This window comes from Mus musculus, chromosome X (genome assembly GCF_000001635.26).
Source record: "Mus musculus strain C57BL/6J chromosome X, GRCm38.p6 C57BL/6J".
Classification (NCBI taxonomy): Eukaryota; Metazoa; Chordata; class Mammalia; order Rodentia; family Muridae; genus Mus; species Mus musculus.
Window position 1 is genome coordinate 140,742,922 of NC_000086.7, and position 24,794 is coordinate 140,767,715.

The 24,794-nt window shown below is 39.4% G+C and overlaps 1 protein-coding gene across 4 annotated transcripts in view; it reads left to right on the forward strand.

Moving 5' to 3' along the window:
- Mid2 (midline 2) overlaps positions 1-24,794 on the forward strand; it is a 103,412-nt gene extending 78,618 nt beyond the window's left edge. For 2 of the 4 annotated variants that reach the window (XM_006528524.4, NM_001358367.1), the window contains exons 6-10: positions 6,651-6,778; positions 7,901-8,134; positions 18,264-18,425; positions 19,994-20,201; positions 20,558-24,794. In XM_006528524.4, coding sequence (XP_006528587.1) covers positions 6,651-6,778; positions 7,901-8,134; positions 18,264-18,425; positions 19,994-20,201; positions 20,558-20,960 — 1,135 coding nt within the window. In that variant the 3' untranslated portion in view covers positions 20,961-24,794. The remainder of the gene's footprint in view (positions 1-6,650; positions 6,779-7,900; positions 8,135-18,263; positions 18,426-19,993; positions 20,202-20,557) is intronic. The other 2 variants (NM_011845.3, NM_001358366.1) reach the window with 1 other exon arrangement.

The window sequence follows — 24,794 nt, forward strand, 5'->3', positions numbered from 1 at the left end:
AAAGATGAAACAGAAGTCAGGAAATATACATAGATTAAGGTATCAGAACTGTGTGAAATATTTTTCTAGGAGGCAAGTTCCTCCTCTGATTGGGATCCTAGTCCCAGCATGGGATTCCTGGGGAAATGATACGTCTTTGCAAGTCCTTATTTCAGTCCTCTGATAGCTGAAGTGAGAGGCCCAAGTATCTGTGGAATAGCTCCTCTCCTGCCAGGTCCATTACATTACTTGCTGTACTTCCATGAATACCTGCTAAACTTTTGACTTCCTTTTACATTTTAGCACTGAAAGGTGCTGAGAAGCTGTGAGGGGGTGGGGGCAATTTGTTGCTTGGTGAACTTCACTGTAGAATTATCAAACGGAGTGCCAGTTTTTTATTGTGGGCTCTCAACTGTCAGTACTGTAGGTGTTTCTTTTTGAGTCTCTTTTTCTAGGAAGGAATCCTGCAGTCTCCTGCTTCGAGTGGGGGGTGTATATGCAGGGGGCGGGGGAGGAGGGACAAGCATATAAGCACAGCTGTCAGCATTCTAGGAGCCAAGCAGGGAAGAAGTCTGAGTCTTTCCAGATTTTTTTTTTTTTAAATAAGATGTCAAGATTCTGCCGAAGTAAACCTCACATCTCCTGCCAGGCTGAGGAAAAGGCAGGCCGTTTGAGTGGATCTGGGGCTCTAGCTATTCTTCATGCAAACTTTCAGCTTTGTGTCACTAAATCAGCTTGATGTTGTTGGCTTCTCCATCCAGCTTTGTCTGCTCTGTTGTTGGTTACTGCACATCTGTCCTTTTCTAGCTTCCAAACATTTGTGGATAGTCTCTTCATTGTTGGCATCTATTTGTTTCTTTCTCTTTGTCTTTGTGGGTTAAGGTCATTTTTATTCTTTTTCTTTCCGGTGGGATTTTAGGAAAGCAAAGATGAAATATATATTTAAACCACTATATTTAACTGTCCTGAGCCTGCAGCCTCTGAAATGTTGTCTCCCATCTTCACGTTATTGAATGTGTTTTTTCAAGGCCACCAGAAGAAGACCTCATTGCTAAATATAAAAGATACTCTTTTGTTTCATCTTTCCCTTTAATCTTATTGTATCTCAGTAGCATGTGTCCCCATTGACCACTTTTACTTGCAGTCTTCCTGTTTTGTGTCATAAAAATTCCCATTACCTGTGTCCTTTACTTTGATTTCCTTTTCCTTTTTTCTCACTCTCTTTCTCCCTCCCTCTCCCATCTCTCTTCCCTTCTCCCCCTACCCAACTTCTCTCTCTGCCATTGAGAGCAGGTCTTCCATCATCTATTTCCTTAATAATACTGTTCTTCCTTATTCAGTATTAGGGAAGTCTCCTCTCTCCCCACACAGCTTTCCTTACAAACCCATTAGTGTTTAAGGCTTCAGTTACCATTTAATTACAATCAACTGCTCTGCTGATGATTCCAAATCTCTATGTAAATCTTTTCATGGATTCAAATGCATGGAATAGATGGATATCTATGTGACACCACTTGAAAATCCCAATAGAAACACTTTTTCTCTGCTCTCTCACAGAATCTGAAATTCATCGCCATCCTTATTCATTGTATTGTATTAAGGTACCATCACTTAAGATAAAATGAAATTTTAGGTGGGAAAGAATAGTATTTAGGAATATAGAATTGTAAAACACACACACACTTATACAAATACACATACAGACTTCACAAATGGAAGATAATGTTGAATACTCTCTTATAGTTTACATTCAAAATAATATATCACAGAATTTGTTTTTCTGTTCAAAACTGAAGCTTTTAATTCTCAAAAACATCTAAGCAAATGAAGATTCTTGGGGCCAGGGACTGAGTTCTGACCCTCATTACAAACTGCCTCTAAACTACACCCCCGTTCAGTTTATTCACTTGCAGAGATGAGGACTCTTGCATCCTAGGCTGGACTGGAACTGTGTGGCTGAGGATGCCCTCCGTATCCTGATTTTCTTTTTTTTTTTTCTTTTCTTTTTTTAAAAAATATTTTTTATTAGGTATTTTCCTCATTTACATTTCCAATGCTATCCCAAAAGTCCCCCATACCCTCCCCCCCCCACTTCCCTACCCACCCATTCCCATTTTTTTAGTCCTGGCGTTCCCCTGTACTGGGGCATATACAGTTTGCTTGTCCAATGGGCCTCTCTTTGCAGTGATGGCCGACTAGGCCATCTTTTGATACATATGCAGCTAGAGTCAAGAGCTCCGGGGTACTGGTTAGTTCATAATGTTGTTCCACCTATAGGGTTGCAGATCCCTTTACTTCCTTGGGTACTTTCTCTAGCTCCTCCATTGGGAGCCCTGTGATCAAACACATGAAACTCAAGAAGAATGAAGACTGAAGTGTGGACACTATGCCCCTCCTTAGAATTGGGAACAAAACACCCATGGAAGGAGTTACAGAGACAAAGTTTGGAGCTGAGACGAAAGGATGGACCATCTAGAGAATTTTTTATATCGTTGAAAAACTTTATTTTTGGTGGCATATGGAATTTCTCATACACACACACACACACACACACACACACACACACACACACACACACACACTTGTTTCAGTCTCCAGTGCTAGGGAATTAGCTTACATATGGTATGCTGAGTGTATTTATAGTTACTACATGCATGTCACTTACTTGCTTTGCAAGAATTTTATGAAGGGTCCAATGAGATCATGAGATCATTTGGCAGTTAAGAGCACTTGCTGTGTAATCATAAAGATTAGAGTTCATATCCCACCACCCATACAAGCTAAATGCTCTACCCCTGCCTGTAACTCCAACTCTGAGGTGTATGGATCCAGAAGGATTTTTTAGATTGTCTGGCTTCCAGTAAACATTTAAAAAAAAAAAAGCTCCAGGTTTTGGTGACCTAGAATATCCCTTGTAGTCCATGCTAGCCTCAAATTTGTGGAAATCCAGCTGCTTGAGTTCTGGAATGACAGGTATGCAACACATCTGGCTTGTTTTTGTGTTGCTGCTGTTGTCATTTAATGTTTACATTATTTATTTATTATTTATCTATGCGTCTCTCAGTGGGCATGTGTAAGGTCAGAAAACCACTTCTGAGAGCCGATGGTGTGCTTTCACTTTGTGGGGTCTGGAGATCACACTCAGGCAGGGAGGCAACAAACACCGTGACTCATTGCCCATCTCAAGGCACCGTTGTTTCCATGATTTTTGAATGAACTTTATTCGTGTGTGTGTGTGTGTGTGTGTGTGTGTGTGTGTGTGTGTGTACAGTAAATCAGTGGATTCAACCCGGGGATTTGTGACTGCTTAATAAGTCCTCTACTCCTTTTTCACTTTTGATTACACTCTTGTGCCCTGTCACAGACAGTGGGATTCTGGAAGGAGACAAGGCACTAGGATGCCACCAGTAGCAACCTGAGTTCTTTTCAGAGACCTGCACTCAAATGAAGCCAAGGTTTTCGACTGCAAGCAGAATTTCAGATGGAGTCAGTTTGAAGCAGAGTTGGAGTTTATCAGGAAGAGTGTTTGACACAGATTTGACCTTGGGGGTGTTAATAGAAAAGTGCTCAGGAAAAGGATGAAATACACCTGTGAGCGTCAGCCTGAGCTTCTCATGCGAGAAACCCCCTTGAATGCCTTAGTGGTAGCTCAATATAAGATTTTGGAGGTTTTTGAAATTATATACATCAAGGTGTTTCAAAGGGAACACCACTCCTCTGTCTCTTTTCTTCGTTTTAATAAGGAGAAGAATGGAATGGCTCTGTAGGAGCCTTGGGTAAGAGTGCAACCTGATCAGGTAAAACCAGGGGTCCGCAGGTTGTACAAGGCTGTTAAGATGTGCCTTTTACTAGAAATGTGGTGGTGATTGTGAGATTCCTTAACAGTTGACAGCTTCGAGAAGATAGTCCCTCATGTCCCTGTCCTACTATCCTGCCGCATTACCACCTCACTTACTGCTTATTCATAGGTGACTTAAAAAGTCCACTGCTAAGGCATTCAAGGGGAATTCTCGCGTGCGACGCTCACACTCACTTCTTCCACTACAGCTTTAAAACTCTCGTTAAAATATATTTATGCACATTATTCCTTTACCCAAATTGCTCCAGTGGCCCCTATTCTTATTTTTAGGTTAAAGGCTCAAGTGAAATACATAACATATAATATTCCACATGATTCAGCTTCATTCTTTACCCTTTAAGCCTTTGTTAATTGATCATCATGTAGGCCATGGCTTAAGAGTAGCTTCTAGCCTGGCACAGTGGCGCACGACTTTAATCTCAGTACTGAAGAGACAGAGGTAGGTGGATCTCTGAGTTTGAGGCCAGGGTGGCCTACAGAGTTCCAGGAGAGCTCGGGCTTCACAGAGAAACCCTGTCTTAAGGAAACAAACAAGCAAACAAACAAGCATACACCAAAACCCAAACCAAAACCCCAAATAAAACTGAAACTCGCTCTGGGGAGATTTGTCTTTGCTCCCATGTTTCTGTTAGATGACGTGTGTTCCCACACCCTCCTTGCATTGCCCATTTAAGGTCTCTATTCCCCATGACCTGTGAGCTCATTGAACACGTGCGTCACAGCAAACTTGTTTCCTTGAGTACCTGTAGAATGGAGCACACTGCGGGGCACCTTAGTTTTGCTTAATAACTTTTGGGTAGATGCATGGATGGATAAGTAGATGAGTAAAAGAAGATTGGGAAGGCCAGGAAAAAATTTAGACCAGTTTTCTGACTTAACATTAAGATTGTTATTTATCAAATACTACAAAAATAGATGTTCAATGTGAAACCTTAAGATTGTTTTGTGCTGGGCTGGAGAGACGGCTCAGTGGTTAAGAGCACTGACTGCTCTTCCAGAGGTCCTGAGTTCAAGTCCTAGCAGCCACAACCATCTGTAATGAGATCTGATGCCCTCTTCTGGTCTGTTTTCTGAAGACAGCTACAATGTACTTATATAAAAATAAATAAATCTTTAAAAAAAAAAAGATTGGTCTGTGTTGGCCATCCAGTTGTACAACTTTAATCTCAGCACTAAGGAGGTATTAGAAGAGGATCAAAGGTTCAAGGTCACCCTCAGCTACATAGGAAGGTGAAGGTCAGCCTAAAGCACACCAGATTCTGTTAAAACAACAAAATGAAACAAAGCCAAAAATAAAATCCATAACCCCCATTTATTTTGACTGTCATGCAATCTATTCCAGAAACATCTACGGTTTCAGAAATAGTCAAAAGCTATTGTTTGTAGATCTGCAACAGAGCATATGTATTTGCCCAGTTGCTCATTGCCTTACAAATGGCTCAGTATAAAAATTGCCGTTCTGATTTTATTCTGTCCACTAGAACCTCCGTAGTGTTTGCAAGGTAACGTTTCCTTCTATCTTGCCCTCTGTCTGCACAAAGGACTTCATTGACTCTGCTTCAGAAGGTCTGATACAGGACTAAAGCCTGAATATTTCTGTAAAAGCTTCCTCAGATAAGCCCTATTAATCATTAGATCATAAGAATTGCTGACGTACATAAAATGTATAGTTAAAATTAGGAAAAACATTCATAGTTATGGAAATAGAATTTAAGATCAGACAAGCATGGCTTCAATTAAAATTTGATTTTTACTATTATGTGTGATCTTGACAGCCTACTTAGCTTTTAAATGTGCATGCTTCCTCATTTAGAAAATGGAAATAACTTCTACTATATAACACTGTGGTAAGGAGAAAAATTAGATAATTTATGTAAAAATTTCATTTTTGTGCACAGTGCCTTATATATACTAAGCATTCCATAAATGTTAGTATTATATTGTTTTTGTAAGTCATTCAGTTACTCATTCAACATTTTTTTATTCACTATGTGTTCAACATTCTTTTAGGAACCATAGAAGAAGAGATGGGAAGTAAAATAGGAGCCCTATTGCTGTGCCTTAAAGTTAGTTGGCCAGTTGAACCTAAAGATGTAACTCACCTAGCAGAGTGTTTGCCTAGCATACACAGAGCCTTAGATTGAATCCACAGCACCTCCTAAATGGGACATGGTGGCACATGTCCATCTTTCTGACCCCCAGGAGATAGGAGAAACAGGATTTCAAAGTAATCCTTGGCTATGTAGCAAGTTCAAGGCTAGCCTGGGATATGTGAAAATTATTTTAAATAAATACATAAATAGGAAAGAAACACTTAGTTGGGGACATAATTATCACAGTATTAATGCAATTAGAGAACAAGGCAATGGAATATAAATATTTTTAAATATCAAATAATGAATGATATTAATGGGGATATACTAACTCAACATGTTGGCTTGTTAGTTAGCATAAAAAAAGAGACATAGAAAAGCAATCTTAAAACTGCTCTTACCAAGCCAGCAGAGGTCTACTTTGATGCTGCCTGCCAGATGGAAAATGATGCAGAGGGGAAAAAATCCTGTATTTACTTCTCAAAATTAAGACAGGATGGGGGAGTGTGTTTGAGGGATGAACATATGTGTATAAATATGGTATAACTCTTAATTGGTTCCTTACGATTAAAATGGAAACTGTTTCCGTTAGAAAGGCAGAGATATGGTATTTTCACTTACAAGTGATTTATTTTTACCTCGTTAAACCAGAAATCAAACACTAGATGAAGGTTGCAAGCCTATTTTGATGTATTGATGTCTTTTTTTTTCCTTTTCAGGGTCGCTATGGCAACTGCATCTTCGCAAGTTCTGATTCCAGACATCAATTTTAATGATGCCTTTGAAAACTTTGCTTTAGATTTTTCTAGAGAAAAGAAACTATTGGAGGGGCTAGACTATTTAACAGGTGTGGAAGAGCTGTGCTTTCCTCCCCATTGTAGTTAGTTTTTCCCTTCTGTGCCCTTTCTGTCTAAAGTAAACAGAAAAGAAAAATGTTTGCCGTAATTTTAAAAAAATAATAAGCTTTTTCTGGTACACGTAGTTTTCCAGACAAGATCAAGTATGTTTGAGCTGGTATAGTGCTCGATCATGTGTACCTTTAGAAACAATTTTGTTTTAGTTCATGTAACATGAAAGTGGACTTCTGGCTGTGGCTCATTAGCAGAGATCTTGACCAGCAGTCTTCAATAGCTGCAAAAAAGAAGTGATTTATTTAAAAAAATCAAATTTACTTCTTATAATGCATCACATGATTCTCCTGAGCTGTTAGGACTCAGGATTAGTTTTCACATAACAAATAGCTGTCAGAGGTGGCAGCCTACAATTGTTAAAATGACCGAAATAAAGACTAATAAATATCCATGAAGAAAAAAAAAAGATAGTAAAGAATAATGCCAGCTTGTTCAGAATGCTGGTTGTTTTCAGGATTAAAAAAACAGTCACTTCTTGAAACAAATCTATACACAATAACTTTTTTGTTTGTAGCCATATTGTTATTAGATCAATGCAGCTATTACTTGTCTGCTTCATTCCATACACTGTAAATTGATTTTGTATCATTATTCCTCATAACAAATCTATAAGGGGGCTATCATGTCCATTTTATGGTGGGAAATTCTTATTAATTTGCAGCTTAAATACTGTCAAATGTTTAGGAAAAAATTATCTTGAAATAAAAACAGGTTGAAGTCCATGTAATGAGAAAGCAGTATTTTGCTTTGCTATCTATAGATGCATTTTTACAAGCATTCTAAATGGAAACTGGGGAGATCATTACAATAACTTAGTCATATATATTTGTCACAAATGCATTTGGGGGGAGCTGAAGTCTCAGCACATAGCTGCAGTCTGGTGGTTGTTTTCTATTAAGAAAATTTCTTCAGAGTTAAGGATGTAGCTCCATGGTACTGTGATTGTCTGGCATGGACTCAATCCCCATGACTGAAAAAAAATATGAGAAACAAAAACTCCTACTACTTCTGATGAGACAAAGTATTTTCTTACCATTTTCTTCACGTTTCCTTTTCAGCTCCAAACCCACCATCTATCCGAGAAGAGCTCTGTACTGCTTCCCATGACACCATTACAGTCCACTGGATCTCAGACGACGAATTCAGCATCAGCTCCTATGAGCTTCAGTACACCATATTCACTGGCCAGGCTAACTTCATCAGTAAGTCATGGTGTAGTTGGGGCCTGTGGCCAGAGATAAGGAAATGTAAGGAAGCAGTAAGCTGCTCAAGATTGGCCGGTGCGCCACGAGGCAAGTGTTTGTAAGACATGTGAGGTTGTTTAGTATAGACTTTCATAGACAGTGCAAGCTCCCCAGGGGATTGTAAAACATTACTGATGGCTGATAAGCAAGTTGTGTATTTTCTTGCTGGGTAGCCACTGGGATCATCCCTAATGGTTTATGTAATCCATAGCCGTTCTTCAATCCATACCACTCCATTGACCCAAAGTGCCACTGCTTAATATTTGTTCCTGGGTAGCTAAGTCACCACCATTCCATGTGAGTGAATCTCTCTCTCTCTCTCTCTCTCTCTCTCTCTCTCTCTCTCTCTCCCTCTCTCTCTCTCTCTCTCTCTCTCTCTCTCTCCATTATCATGCTAAAATAAAATTCCGTTCAAAGACCATTGCTTCCTTTATTCTACCTATTTGTGTCTATGACTATGTAGATCAGTCTTCTGCCCTGTCATTCTTCTCTTTGCTACTTCTTTGTTTCCAGAAATAAATCCAGTACATATAAAAGCATGATGGAGCCAGGTTCAGTGGCTCATGCTGATAATCCCAACATGCAGGAAGTTGAGGCAATAGAATTGTAATCAAGGCCTGTTTCAAAAGCAAACAAATGAACAAACAAACAAACAAACAAACAAAAAGCAGTATCAGTGTGCCACAAAGTTAAAGATGTTTAAAAGGCTGTATCAACCTACATGTGAGGATGGTTTCACCTACTATGAACTGGAGCAAGACCAGACCCAGTAGGAGCTTAACTGATTGGCTGCACTCAGTAGGATTTGAGCAGAAAGGTTCCCCTCACTTCACTGGGGGAAAGGGGAGGCGATGGAATCCAAGCTGAGTCAAAACTGAATTTGAGCAGTTGCATTGGCAAAGCTGAAAAATATTATTTTCTTTTACTTTGTGCTTTGCATTTATGTCTCTCTTCACAGACCAGCATGAATAGACTTTTTTAAATAAACCCTCCTCATGGGCTTTCTTTTCCTAATTGGTGAAAATTCTTAGGCAGACTTCTGTTTTTTGTTTTGCTTTTTGTTTTTGTTTTGACACTACCGGGATGGAGAGATGAGGGGACATTTAGGAGTAAAAAAAAAAAAAAAAAAAAAAAAAAACCACTTGCCTCTTGCAGCTCCATTCTAAGCCCCTTGGCTCACTTAGCCATCGTTTCTGGGCATTTCTTCAGATTATGAAGTCACAAGCTCTAAGGCCTTACTTATAAGTTTTTTCTTACAGTACACTCTGTACATTCTAGAAGCCAGTATCAAAGAGAGGAACTGTCCTTTAACTTCATGATAGAGGAAGAATAAACATTTCCCAGAAGTTGAGAACAGGTTCAAGATCTGACAAACCCGAGAGTCCTTTGTAATGGAAGGACTAAAGGAGTTGCTACTAATGACAAGGTTATATACATCTTAACCTTGGAATGGCCCTTAGAAGATAACTGGTGTAATCTTCTCTTTACTCACAAGTAAATATCTTTGAATGTTGCTAGTGAGGAAATGTTCATTGTCATGAAAGCAGTCCATTTGATTTCTGGACCGCTATAAATGATCTCCAGTGCTTCCGTAAGGGAGGCCTGTTTCTCTTTGTAAATAACAAGGACAGAAGAAAGCTGTGTGTTCATTCTGCTTTGCCATTTGCACAGCTATTATCCCATTTAGTCTTCAAGTGCTCTCAGCCTTCAGAGATTGTACTGATTCCATTTTTATACGAGAAATTGGTGCTGATGTTAAGTTAGTTTCCCAAGGACACAGAACTCAAATAGGATGGGACTGAGATCAGAACCTGTAACTGTCAGCCTTCACGCTTGAGTTTTCTTAATTAAGCTTTCTGGGCTTCATTAACGAACATTCCATGTTTCTCACATAACAGTTGCTCAAGTATTTTAGGTAACTCATATGGCACTACTAACTTTCCTCATTTTTATGACTCAACCTTTTTAGTTCTTCCAGTTGTTCCCCATACAGTCTGCTTTTCAGGGCCGTTATCACCATGAGATTTGTCTTACGGGCAGTCTTCTGTTGGTCAAAGTGCTTTTAAAACATGCATCCATCGTGTCAAAAGGGAATATGAGTACTTGGAATGTGTTTCAGATTCCCCAGAGGATATCTTTTTTTGTTCTTCTCTGAGGCAGGCTCTCAAGTAGCTCAGGCTGGCCTTCAATTTCCTGTGTGAGAGTGACCTTGAACTTCTGGGTCTTCTGTCACCACAGCCTGAGTGCTGGGATTCTAGGCATGTAAGGCCATACCCAGCTTTATGTAGTGCTGGAGATGGGATGTAGGGCTTTCTTCATACTAGGTAAGCCCTGGACTAACTCAAGTGCATCCTCAGTCAATGGGTTATATTTCTTATACTGTACCTTTTTTGGAAGCCACATTGATGACTGAATGTTTACCGAGCCTATAATTATCTGAGATTCCCATGTGTGATAAGTTCTGTCTCCACACGGCTCAAACTCAGCACTTTTGACTTTCTGCTTATGACATTTTGCCTTGTCACCTTGATTCTGCATCAAGTCATGCCTGGATCCTCCTTAGCTGGTTTCTATTTTTCCTTACATTTGCTTTCCCTCTCAGCCTGACTGCTGTGCTTTCAAACATTGACAGAAAAGTTTAATAGGCTAGGACAAACAGCAAAGCCTTGCAGCAAGATTCAGACTACAGCGAGGAATTTGTTTTAGACGAGTCCTTCCTCTGGAGCCCTAACTGGCTGGGAACTCACTGTGTGGACCAAATTGGCCCGGAATTCACAGAGATTCCCTTGTCTCTGCGTCCTGAGTGCTGGGATTAAAGGCAACGGGCAACCATTTTACTAGAAAGAAATATCATTCCAAGTCCTGGTCTCCCCAGCTGGTCAGGTCTGCCGAGGATGGCCGAGCACCAGCACTGACAGCTACTTTCTCTTGACACAGTTTCACATTGTCATTATCTAGAACTTACTTTTTCCCTTTGTCCCTTCTTTGCTCCCGCCCCTCCTCTCCCTCTCTCTCTCCCTCTCCCCTCCTTCCCTCTCCCTCTCCCTCTCCCTCTCTCCCTCTCCCTCTCCCTCTCCCTCTCCCTCTCCCTCTCCCTCTCCCTCTCCCTCTCCTCTCCTCTCCTCTCCCTCTCCCTTTCCCTTTCCCTCTCCCCTCCTTCCCTCTCCCTCTCCCTCTCCCTCTCTCTTCTATCTCTTCCCCCCCCTCCTCTTATTTTTTCCTTTTGTTTTCTTTTGTTTTGAGGCAGGGTTTTGCTATGGAACCCTGGTTCACCTGTGACTCATAGTAATCTTGCCTCCATCTCCCAGAGTACGGGATTAAAGGCATATATCACCCTACCTGGTTACAAGAGGCAGCTCTCCCTCCCCATCCAGACGTTTCCCCCTGGATTCTGAGTGTTCCTATCATCTCTTCTCAATTAGAAATGATCACAGTCAATAAGGTTCCAGGCCATATGCCCTTAGCTGAATGAGAATTCCAACAGGTCCTTTTGGTTCAGTGTTTTCCTTTGCATTACAAAAATCATTAGACAGAAAGTTTATCTAGTCAGGCAGTCTGTAGCATATTGCCACAAAGATAGAACTTTATCAATTTATCTTTTCAGTAATACATTTTTTTTGTTTTTGTTTTTTTGAGACAGGGTTTCTCTGTATAGCTCTGGCTGTCCTGGAATTCATTCTGTAGACCAGGCTGGCCTAGAACTCAGAAATCCACCTGCCTCTGCCTCCCGAGTGCTGGGATTAAAGGCGTGCGCCACCACGCCCGGCTCAATTTATCTTTTCAGTAATACATTTGTCTCCATCACACACATTCATCCTGTCTCTTACATTTCCATATTTTGACATTTTTTGTTGACTATGAAGTGTATTTTTTTTTACATTATTCATGTGCTGGTCCCATCGCACCAAGTCTTATTGATTCCCACAGAATCATATTCACCATTGCAATCTTAGAAACTGAGTTCAGTCCCCAGGCTTGCTGGCCAGACAACCTAGCCCACTTGATTAGTTCCACACCACTGAGAGACTCTATATCAGTAAAAAAATAATAGACAGAGCCTGAAGAATGACACCCAGGAGTGACACACACACACACACAGACACACACACACACACACATATACACACAAATAAATAAGAATGATTTTGAAATAAAAATTCCAATACTAGCACAAAGAACACTCTTCCCTTTTTCATATATATTTGTGCATCCCTGGTGTTTGTAAGGCCAGAAGAAGATATGAAAGCCCCTAGAACTGACAAGCCCTGAACTCTGACAGGCCCGTTCTTATGCAGATTCAGTGGAAGCTTCTACACCTACCGTGAGTCCTGACTACACTGCCTGAGGCTTGCCCAGAACACTTGGTCGCCATCTTCTGGCTCTTACATTATTCCTGCTTCCTCTTTTCCAGTGTCCCCTAATCCTTTACACATCTGTCAACTTTTAGAAATTCAGTATCAGAGGCTTGTGGATCTTTGTGAGTTCAAGGCCAGCCAGAGCTGCATAATGGGACTCTTGTCTCAAAAAGTTAACAACCATATAATTCTCTTATATAGCCTCCCATTTGCATTCTAGGTTTGACAGTTAGTTCAATAATATTGATTATAATATATAAAGAGTCCATCATTGACCTTTATAATGTAGGATGTAATTATCATATATTTGGCTTCCTTTTAGCCCAGTAGACTTCCTCAATCATTCTTTGTCTTTGATAGTTTTTGACATATAAAACAATGCCCATTTTCTAGATGTAGTGGTACACATCACTAATTCCAGCACAAGAAGTTTGATTTAGGAGTATTATAGCTCAAGACTTGCCTGGGCTACATAGGAAGACCCTATCTCTTCTTACACCTTTTCTTAATTTATCTGATACTTCCTCACAGTTATATTCAAGTCATACGCATTCATTTTATTTGCATGCCTAGTTGGAATAGTGCATATGTGATAGAGTATAACAGCAACAGTATACTTCTTAGAATGTCATATCCAGAGGTATGTAATGTCCATTTATACTATGTTATTGATGTTAATTTTACATATCTTATTACTATGTTCCCTGACTTTTAAAATTATGTACTTCTGTGTTTTTTTCTTTTACTACCAGTAAGCAGTCTGTATGGTGATGCTTTAAAATTATACAAAATATCCTGCTTCTTCCTCCACGCCATCTCACCCGACTCTTTCCCCTAACTGAGCATCTACTCATGATCTTGCTTCTCTCCAGTCTTTAGATGCTGATTGTGAAATGAAGTTTCCCACCGGAGGACTCTCTCCCATACTTACAAAATGTCACTCGATATTTTGTGTAGCAAGAGCCTCTCTCCCTATTTCATCTTTTTTATTTATTCATCAGGAGAGACTCACAGATGCATTTTCATCAATGATTTAGAATTCTTTAGTACCTTCATTTTTCTTGTGTAAATGTCCCAGATTTAGCCAGTGAGAGCCTTTCAAGACATTTCTAGAGGTTGTGCCATATTTTCCTGTCCTTTTTGTGAGCATTTTGTTTGCTTTTTGGCCTAACAAAAATATTGCAGACTCATTTTAACTTTATCCTGTCCAAACCTTCAAATCAGCTATATTCCCAGGAGCCCTGGCTATGTTTAGTAGGACAGTGATATGAAAAACTAAAACCTTAGTAGTATACACAAACACGCACACGTAATATATTATCTTGTTACTTCTCTACTGTTATGATAATATACCATGGCCAGGCAACTTACAGATGAAGAGTTTATTTGGGCTTACAGCTCCAGTGGCTTACAGTCTGATGGCTAAAGTATGGCAGCAGGCTAATAGCAGGCTGATAGCAGGTTGATAGCTCACATCATGAACTATAAACAGGAAGCCAAGAGAGTGACCTCTGAATGGCACATAGCTTTAAAAAAAAGATTTATTTATTTATTTATTTAATCTAAGTACACTGTAGCTGTCTTCAGACACACCAGAAGAGAGCTTCAGATTTCAGTACAGATGGTTGTGAGCCACCATGTGGTTGCTGGGATTTGAACTCTGGACCTCTGTAAGAGCAGTCAGTGCTCTTAACCCCTGAGCCATCTCTCCAGCCCAAGCACATAGCTTCTTAAAAGTTCCAGTGACATACTTCTTCCAGCAAGATTATACCTCCTAAACCTATCCAGACAGTGACACCAGCCGGGCGTGGTGGTGCACGCCTTTAATCCCAGCACTCGGGAGGCAGAGGCAGGCGGATTTCTGAGTTCGAGGCCAGCCTGGTCTACAAAGTGAGCTCCAGGACAGCCAGGGCTATACAGAGAAACCCTGTCTCGAAAAACCAAAGAAAAAACAACAAAAAAAAAAAACAAAAAAAAACCCAAAAACAAAAACAGACAGTGACACCAACTGGGGACCAAGTATTCAAACATCTGAGCCTATAGGGACATTCTCATTCAAACCACCACATATACTTATGTGCATTCTCTACATATGTTTACATCTATATGCAAATATGAAAGCCTGTTAGTATTCATGTGGAATTGGTTACATGACCTCCTAAGGATACCAGAATCTGTAAATGCTCAGATCCCTACATAAAATGGTGTAATATTTGCATACAACCTATAGCCATCTTCCAGTATATGTTAAGTCATTTCTAGATTATTTATAGTGTCTAGTAAAATATAAATTTTGTAAATAGTTACTATATTGTTAATGTTGAAGGATTATGAATTGAAGGACAGCCTAGCCTATATAGGAAATTTTAGGCCAGCCTGGGTTATATGATAAGGTCCTATCTCAAATCTTTAAATCTGTAGTTTTGAGGGTCTGGAGAGATGTCTTGGTGATTAAGAGTACTAGCTCTTTTTACTGAGGACCCAGATTCATTTCCCAGCATTCACATGGCAGCTTATAACTATCTGTAACTCAAATTCCAGGGGACTTGACACTCTCTTCTAGTCTCTGTGGGTACTCCATACACTTGGTGCACATATATACATGTAAGCAAAACACCCACAAAACAAAAAGAAATCTTTTTTTTAAAAACACATTAAAATCTGTAGTTGGTTGAATCCTTGAATGCAGAATGCACAGAGAAAGGTGGGCTAACTGTACATATTTTAGAAGTCATACAGTGCTCTGTGAGCAGCTTTTCTTGAGCAACAGCACTCACCAATACACACACACATACACAAACACACACTATATTCACCCCAGAGAGGGAATGCACAGTAGGCCAAAGAAATGATTGCACCAAAGTCCAACTTGCTGAACCAATGCATTTTTATTGCAGTAAATAATAAGAGTATGGGTAAAAGGTTACTTGGAAAAACAGGGATGGCTCAAAAAAGCAACTGTATCTCACCCAAGATAGCTCATGGCTTAGGAAAGTTGCAAGCCTGGAGCCCTGAGCACAGCTTGCAGGCAGTTCCTCAGTGGTCTCTCCTGCACACCTTGGCTGCTCTATGTCTCCTTCCCCAGTAGTTGTTTACTCCTTTTATAGAACTGCCAACGTGAGGGCGGGAGGCTAGAGAATCTTCCATTTTCCTAGACATGTGATGTTTTGTTTATCTCCTGGGTCGCTTGAGCTCTGGATTTCTCCTGGAGGGAAAGTTTGAAATAGGAGGAAACTGCAGCCAGACAGCATGCAGACAGATCAAGACCACCCACTTCTAACTCATCTCCACAAGTTCTTTCTTGCCTTCACCCTTTCCATATGCATGTTCTTTTCTCCGTAGTAAGAATTTGGGGTCTCAAGAACATGAATACATATTTGCTCAACCCGGCAAATATGTCTAAAATATTTTCAGAACTGATTTGCTCAGGGACTGAGTATATAGTTGCATGGAAGAGTACTTAAACAGTTCTTCCCTCATCTGTATGTTCCATGGTCATTATTCCTTTAAAATGTAGTGGATTTAATTTGTTTCAGTTTGCCTTTAGTCCCATTCCCCCCCCACTGTTTTGTTGATTTAATTTTAACCTTTTGAACTGCTATGTAATTTTTAAATGTGAAATTATAATTTATTGATAGAGTTTTAGTTTTTGCACTTATTTTAATGAAATTTTTCTTAAAAGGGAAATATGCAAAAAAGTATACTCATGGGAATTTCCTTTTTTCTGGTATCCCTTTTCCCTCCACCCTCATCCTTTGTAAGTGACCAACTTTGTTATCATCTTGGTTATTGTTACCATTGTTATAGTTTTTGGAAGTCCAAGAAAATGTAATATGATTTATTATTTGCCTTTCTCCAAAAATACTATAGAATATGTATGATCTTTTGTAGTTAGACTTTTCCAGTTAACAGTATTTCCCTATCAGCTCATAGAGAGCATCCTCAGTCTTCTTTTACAACTATATAGTACTTCACATGTAGAAAATTTGTAGCTGTTTTTGTTTTTAAAATTTTTGAGAGACTGGTTTCTTCTTTGTGATAAAGGTTTTCCCGTGATTTATTGCCCACACTGTCCAGTGGTGTCCAGTGGTGTCCAGTGGTGTCCAGTTAAGGAAAAGTTTTGTTCTGATCCTCATCCTTTTTTCACAAGAAGACAAGAGTCATTTAATATCTCAATCAATTCTTTTTTAATTTACTTACTTGTGTTTTACGTGCATTGGTGTAAAGGAGTGAGATTCCCTGGAACTGGAGTGACAGGCAGTTATGGGAATTAAACAGCCATCTCTCCAGCCTCCTCTCAATCAATGCTTTGTCCTATTTCTGTAGTACATCTTTTTGTTCCCTCATTATGATTTTTGTTTGTTTGGTTGTTGTTTGATCTTTTGAGATAGCCTTGCCTGAGCCCAGAAGTTGCTCTATAGTCAAGGCTGACAATGAAAGCCTGACCCTCCTGCCTCTACCTCTGAGGTGCTGGGATTACAGGTATGTACCACCATGCTCAAATTTATGTCTCAATTTTTTGTATTAATTTTGGCCTTTTCAGCATACCTTGAATTAAGTATGAATCACTTGATCAGCTCCCTTGTAAAATATTCACAATACTATTTCTAATTTTTAATCTCACTCAATTCTTCATTCGAACTCTATAACAATGACTTAAATTGGTCCTCATTTTCCATGCCCTTTCCTTTCCATCTTCAAGTAGAATTGTATTTTTAAAATGTTAAACCAACTGGGAAACGGATAACAGAAGAGAGAAGCCAAAGAGAAAAAAAGAAGAACCCATCAGAATAGAGTATCAGTATTCATTTTACCAAAAACTAGCCAAATACTTTTAATTAAATATATTTCATCCTGTTTAAGTCACTATATCTATAATCTCAAGATTATTTTCAAAAGCAAAAGCATTCTTGAGGTCCTTTTCCTTGCTTGGGCAGAAAAAGAAAACCTTTTGGATAATAATACAATTCTCGACCATGTGACCCAAGGAGAATATGGGATGGGGATTGAGTCAGGAAGAGGTAGAAAACAAAACAAAACAACAAACAAAAAAGAAATAAAAACAAAACAAAAAGCCAAACATCCTATCAGAGCAAGAAGATTCTACCCTACTTAGTCAAGTCATCTTGGCTTCTTTTGAAGTCTAGCAAATTTGGAAAGGAAGGGTGAAGATGAGGTGGAAAGGCAGGGTAATGTGGCTCTGAAAGTCTCACTGTCATACAGGGACAAGGGCACATTGTCATTCACACACACACACACACACACACACACACACACACACACACCCGCAGAGATGCAGTGCACACATCACTGAAATAGGATGAAAAGATAAAAGCTTCATCTATGACCACGGACAAGTCACTTTCCTTCCATTATTGTTTACTCTGAAAGATGAAGGGGATTCATGTCTAGGTGTCCCTTCTGCTCTGAATTTTCATGATACTGAGTTCTGTACAGGGATGTTTCCATCTATCCAAGACCAGACTCAGTTCACACAGAAACAGATTTTAGTGGTAAAGATCCAGATAGTCCATAACTGTGAGGATTTTACTATTTGTGTTCTTTGGCATAAAAACAATATACCCTAGCTTTTGTCAGTGGTTGCTAGATTCCAGAAGCCTGGTACAACTCTTTAAGTGCGTGGAAAATAGTCATTAGTGGACTCATAAGTGCCAGTTCATCTCATTATATCTTTCAAGGCTCAAAAGAAAATGAATTCACGTAGGTGGTTTATAATTGATTTTCAGTGTATTTTTTTTTTTAAATCTTGACTTTTTTTTTTAACCTGTTGGATGATACTTTTGTCTTTCCCTACTTCACAGGCCTGTACAATTCAGTGGATAGCTGGATGATTGTGCCCAACATTAAGCAGAACCATTACACAGTTCATGGACTCCAGAGTGGGACACGCTACATCTTTATCGTGAAAGCCATAAATCAAGCAGGCAGCCGGAACAGCGAACCCACCAGACTAAAAACGAACAGTAAGTTGTGGTGATTTCAGGAGTAAAGACTCCTTTTCCTCTCTGTGTCAAGGAGGACACTTAGCCTGAGGGGACTCCCAGAGTAGTGGCACTGAGTCAAGGGGACTTATTGTTGTAGTTTGTGCTTTACTTAAAGGATTTATTGGTGCTCATGGGTGTTTGTGGACTAAGAGATGTATAGTGTAGCTCGTGGCTTGGAATGAGGTTAGGAGGTTAGGGAAGGGTTTTCTCTGTCTTCCACCCCTGTCTCCCATGCTTGGGAGAAAATTGAGTTAAAGAGTATTACTTGTGATGATCCAGCAAAGCTCTACCACAGAGAAGCCATAGTTTTAGGAGTGCTCTTGAGCAAAACCGACAAGAGTCCTAGCGAGATTTCCAAGGAGTTTAAGTGAATAGTGGTTTTTTGTTTGTTTGTCTTTTTTTTTAACTTCCTGTCACACATTGCAAGAAGTTTGAAGGCAACCTGCTCATGGCTAATATAGCAGCTCTGAGATCCCATGAAAGGTTGAAGCTCCTTTGTGTTTACCCACCAGGCCACAAGATGTCCAGTGCAACCTCTGATGTCATATTTCCCTTCAAGACAGGAAGAAGAAGGGAAAACGTTGGCAATCTTTTTAATCAACGAAAAAGGAGCTTGATCAGAATGTTCTTCCAATCTGCTTGACTTTAGTTTCCTTCCTATTAACTATTCCTAGCAGCAAGGGTGGCTGGGAGACTGAGTGAGAGATGGGGAAAGATGACGAATGGATGCGGAATAAACACACAGTGTTTATCACAGAGGCATACTGCACACACTAAAGCTCTTTCCATAGCCAGCACTCAGGGTCACGGGACAGTGTTTTAGTCGCATGGTTATAAGAGTCTCTGAACTGAAGCACATGCTATCTTTCATCATCGATGATGGAACAGCCACTCTAACAAAGTGACCTAATTATATGTGCACTCCGATTTCAAGAAAGCAAACGTCTCCCGTTGCTGAGTTTTTCTCACTTCTTTTTTCTTTTGTGAGCAGTTGCCTCATTAAGACAGACTTTCTTACCTCAAACATTGTAACACTCCTTAAAAATTTACCTAAATCCCAAGCCACTTGGGAAAAGAAAACATTCTTTTACATTTTTTTTCAGGCCAACAGTTTAAACTAGATCCCAAAATGACTCCCAAGAAGGTGAAGCTCCTCAATGATGGATGGAGGATGGAGGATGAGAGCTCTCTGAAGCTCTCACATTTGAGGATGTGAGACTTCGAGTGGTCCCTTTTAATATCATAATACATGATGGGAACACTTTCTCCTCTGTGATTGGAATATTACTTCCAGCAAAATGAGATACCCACATTTTTCACAGAGAGGGAAAATAATACATGAAGGCTATTCTATGGGAGGGCGACATCTTACTTAGTTGCAACTTGACACTCTTGCCTGCTTTTGTAATATAGTTCAAACTGCAGCCAACCTAGATCATCATTGGAGATCCTCTGCTAATGATGGTCTTGGAGGGGAAAGGTACAGTTCATCACAATGATGTTTCATCATGGGGGTTTTCCCCTTTCTTTCACTTTTTTTGTTTCAGGCCAACCATTTAAACTAGATCCCAAAATGACTCACAAGAAGTTGAAGATCTCCAATGATGGATTGCAGATGGAGAAGGATGAGAGCTCTCTGAAGAAGAGCCACACTCCGGAGAGATTTAGTGGCACAGGGTGTTATGGGGCAGCAGGAAATATATTCATCGACAGTGGCTGCCACTACTGGGAGGTGGTCATGGGTTCTTCAACATGGTAAGTGGAGTTTGTTTTCTTTCTTTCTCTCATCCTCTCTGCTTTTAGGCTCTTAGGAGATTCAATTGAACAGCTAAACAAAAATACTAGGAAGTCAAGGTTAAGAGATATTTGATAAGAAGTAATCCTAGAAAATTTTGCCAGTTTTTAGAAGATAAAATTTTGGAAAATATACTGGGCTAGGAGATGGGAAGTACTGCATCACTCTAGTTGCTGGCTTTATAGGCTCTGATTATCTTAGCATTCTGCATGCAAGTATAAATGCTTTAAGGAAGAAGAAGCACAGAGTGAGTCACTCCTAGACCCTAAACAACTCCTATCGCTAATAAAAGTTTCTGTCGTCTCCACTGTCTTAGGTATGCTATTGGTATTGCCTACAAATCAGCTCCAAAGAATGAGTGGATTGGCAAGAATGCCTCTTCCTGGGTCTTCTCTCGATGCAACAGTAACTTCGTGGTTCGGCACAACAACAAGGAAATGCTGGTGGATGTGCCCCCACAGTTGAAGCGTCTAGGTGTCCTTCTGGATTATGACAACAACATGCTGTCTTTCTATGACCCAGCTAACTCTCTCCATCTTCATACTTTTGATGTTACCTTCATTCTTCCAGTTTGTCCAACATTCACAATCTGGAACAAATCCCTAATGATTCTTTCTGGCTTGCCTGCCCCTGATTTTATTGATTATCCTGAGCGGCAGGAATGCAACTGCAGGCCTCAAGAATCCCCTTATGTGTCAGGGATGAAAGCTTGCCATTAAGTGTCAAGAGAGCATGTAAGTCACTGGCTCTCCGGTTCAGCACTTCCCCTCTTAAGCCTCCATTAGTGCTCCATATATGAGATGCAAACTAAAGTCCATTGGAAGCACTCGAAATAACTAGATATCGTAGATTTAAATTTTTGTGCATTAAAAATCATGTTTGAATTCATGTATTGAGTTACTCAGAACAAATTAATCTGAATAGTCTGGGTTTGTGCCACCAGGGAAGAATTCTAGAGAGTATCTCTGTCGTCATTGGAGAATTTAAAATTCCCAGTGATTTGGGAGTATAAATGATACTGTTAGCAATTAGCCCTTCTAGTAATGGCTAGTTTGACCAGGTAGAATTTGCACAGTGTCAAATTATCATTTATTATATGTCACTTTTTAATAAACTAATAAAAGAGGGGTTTTGAGAACAACATATACGTGCATATATAATATATAAAATGACTGAATTCATTTTATGAGCAAAATGACAGATAATTTTTATCTATTATGTATACACAATAAACCTTAATTTGCCCATTTAAATAAGAAATATATGGAAAAGGAAAATAAATGACACTGTCCATTCCTAACTCTTAGGTAAAACCATCATGGCTAGCCAGCATTTCTCTCTCTTTCCCTTACAGCCGTTCTTTCCTCCCTCTTGCCTCATGTACAAACACATGCAATCAAGACACAGGAAGTGAAAAGAGCTCTTGGTTAGATGAGGAGAGATCTGGGGACAAGATTGCACAAGAGATGCTAATGCTACATAGAAATTGGATTCTGGTAGAGAAGTGTCTCGTATAGCCTAATTTCATTGATACTGCTTAATGGAGGAGATTCATCTGAATTGTTAAAAACTATCATAGACTATTTCAAAGAAATATAGTTTTGTTATTCTCAAATACAAAGTTACTAGACTTAGGCTTAAGAATAGAGTTGTATAATGGAGTTTCTTCAGAACTCACCTTACTTGAACAGTAAGAATGGAGTGTTACAGGTTCAACAACTATATGTGTACAAATGTACTTATATTTTCAGACAAAGCACTGAAATGCTGTTTTCCTCGATAGGATCATACTCATTATTTTTGGAATTTTGTTTATACTATTCATTCATTTGCATCCCCTCCACGACAAACAAAAACATAAATTCCATCCTCGTTTTTATCACAGAAGTTGAGCTTCACAGCCTGTGATTTCACCATTTCTGTTGCGGAGATTAATTGGAAATGCCAGAGAAATAGAACCTTCTTCCAGGAGCCAAATCTACTTCTTGGCACTTGTAAAATGATTACTACTGTTTAATTGTTAAATGATAGTAGTAGCCATTCCCTGGATTGTATGTAGCCTTGATACAGTGTCAAACGTTAGCCCCTCGTTCTACTAGCATGGTGGATTCTTATTTATTCATTTGTTCAATGATGCCACATTACTGCTGCAAGAATGCACATATTACTAGAATGCAGACCTTGGTGTCAAATGTCTCACTCTTATGCACAAGAGACAACATATCTCTGTAAATCTCACCTAATGATCCTTACAGATTGTTTGCTTATCTACCACAAAAAAAGCAAGACCTGTGCCAATACAAAAGAAAGACTTAGATTTACATGCCAGGTAGCAAAGTCAGGTTCTCTGCCTTCAAAGATTATATGTACCGTATAGCTCATTAGGAAATGAGCAACTTCAGTAAAATTCAACAGTGCTGGTAGTTGGCTTGTGGTATGATAAAACTCCCAGCCTTGTAATTGAAATAGCCCTAGCTTCTCTGCCATTTACCTAACAGTGTGACCTCAGGAACGCACTTCTTCAAACCTGTTTCCTCTTCTGTAAAATGATCCCCAGTTTATGATGTAAAGCTGTAAAAAGGTTAGTGTGTATCAGTTGCCGAGCACAGCGCCTGGCATTCACTATGTGTGCCACCAACGTTCATCTCTTCCCCAACACCATTCATTTGTTTTTGTGTTCTTTACGTTTTAGTCCTGGGAACAAAGCTTTAGTTCCCCGTTCTACTATGGACTGCAGCTTAGACTACCTTTCCTCATCCCATCTTCTCAGCTAACTAGTGACCTCTGGAATTGGCATTTGTGGCTCCCTGTGGCACTCCCCTGGCACACTGAGACCCTCCCCACCCAGCAATAATATGGAAGTGTTTTCAGAATGCCATCATGTAAAGAGCCATTTTAGAAGTATTGTTAGTGATTTGTTCCTTAAAACAATTGATTCTTGGCCCCTGCCCCTGATATACTTAATTAAACTATATGAACATAAGGAAACTTACATTTGAGACAAGCTTCTCAGGTTGTTCTGAATCACACAAAGTTTAATGTAGAATAATAATCTTCCCTAGAATGAGACTACCTTGGGGTAAGCACTGTGGCTTTTGTTGTTGTATTTTTAAGACCCAGAACAGTGTCTGGAACAAAGTAGTTGGCTGGCTAATGTTTGTTGAAAGAATGTATGAACGAAGAAATGAATAATTCTAATTGCTGTTTGACTGTGATGTCCATTTGTGATATTTGTTATTCTTGGGGGCAAGTTGGTTGCTTTAGTCTGTATTGCTATTATTTTGTAAATGTACCAGGGCTTATACATACAAATGAACATTGTTCCAGATTGGCAGTTATCATGAAGAATTGTCTTTGGAGCACGTGGTATCATTCTACCAGTTACATTTCATACTTTCATGAACTTCAATGAACGTTGTTCTTGAAGGTAGATTTAAGTTTTTATTACAGGCAGAGTTAAGCCTACTGAATAAACTGAAAAATTAAATGAGGTTTGTGGGAAGCAATAAAGCTTGACTCTGAAATGCTAGCTTCTGAGGCACGTAATGCCTTCCAAGAAACAAAATGGTGGCAAATCACTCAGAGGGCTATGGTGAGTTCCAGATATTTACTTCAGTAAACTTAAAAGACTTTCATAGAACACTGGCAAGGGACCAGAGGGTAACTCTAGCTAAAGCCAGTTGCACCAATGGAACATGACCATTTAACATCATCAAGAAAGATGATTCTATAAACATGGTTGCTGTCGCTTTACTCCATCTAACTATTCAGAACTTTTTCTCCTAGAAAATTATTTTCTGTCTGCAATTTATGCTTGTTTCCACTTTTTATATTGTCTTATTAAAGAAAGCACAAACTGAAGCTAAGCTTGTTTTGAGACTACAAAAGAAATTTTAATGCCACATTGATGTTCTTGCTACTTATAAGAGTAACTGCATCTGGCTGTGTTTTTATGATGTAATTCCATTGTGTGTCTTTGGATGCAGTGAAGTTCATATTGTAACAAAATCACTTATATATACTTTTCAGCTCAGACATTCTAGGTGAATTCTCAGTTTACATATTTGTATATGACTACCTGGATGGATCAGTTCATGGATGGACTTTTGAACAAGCTTAGATGCTGGAACCCCTTCTATCAAGGAATGGAAAATGTGAGGCAGGTAGACATGAACCACTCCCACACTTACTTGTAGCTCCTGAAGCCAATTCCAGCCTTAGAGCCATTGGGCTGTATTTGGCTGTGTATTACAAGTTGGCCAGATTTATTGCCATCAGGTCAGGCAAAACTGCCTTTTATGGTGTGGTCTGCCAGCTTCAGAAATATGCTGTGTTATTGTTATTGGCTAGAATATTTATTAGACTATTGTTGAACTATTTTTTATCAAATGCTTTACCCCAGGCTTGTTTGTACTGGGAGCTCTGGACCAATAGTGTCTCTCCTAGTAACAGAAATATGAACATCTGTGGATTACACAGTCTTACCCTCTCTAAAGATCCCAACCCATCCAAATGCTATATTATGAATTAAATAAATATATATGTATTCATGA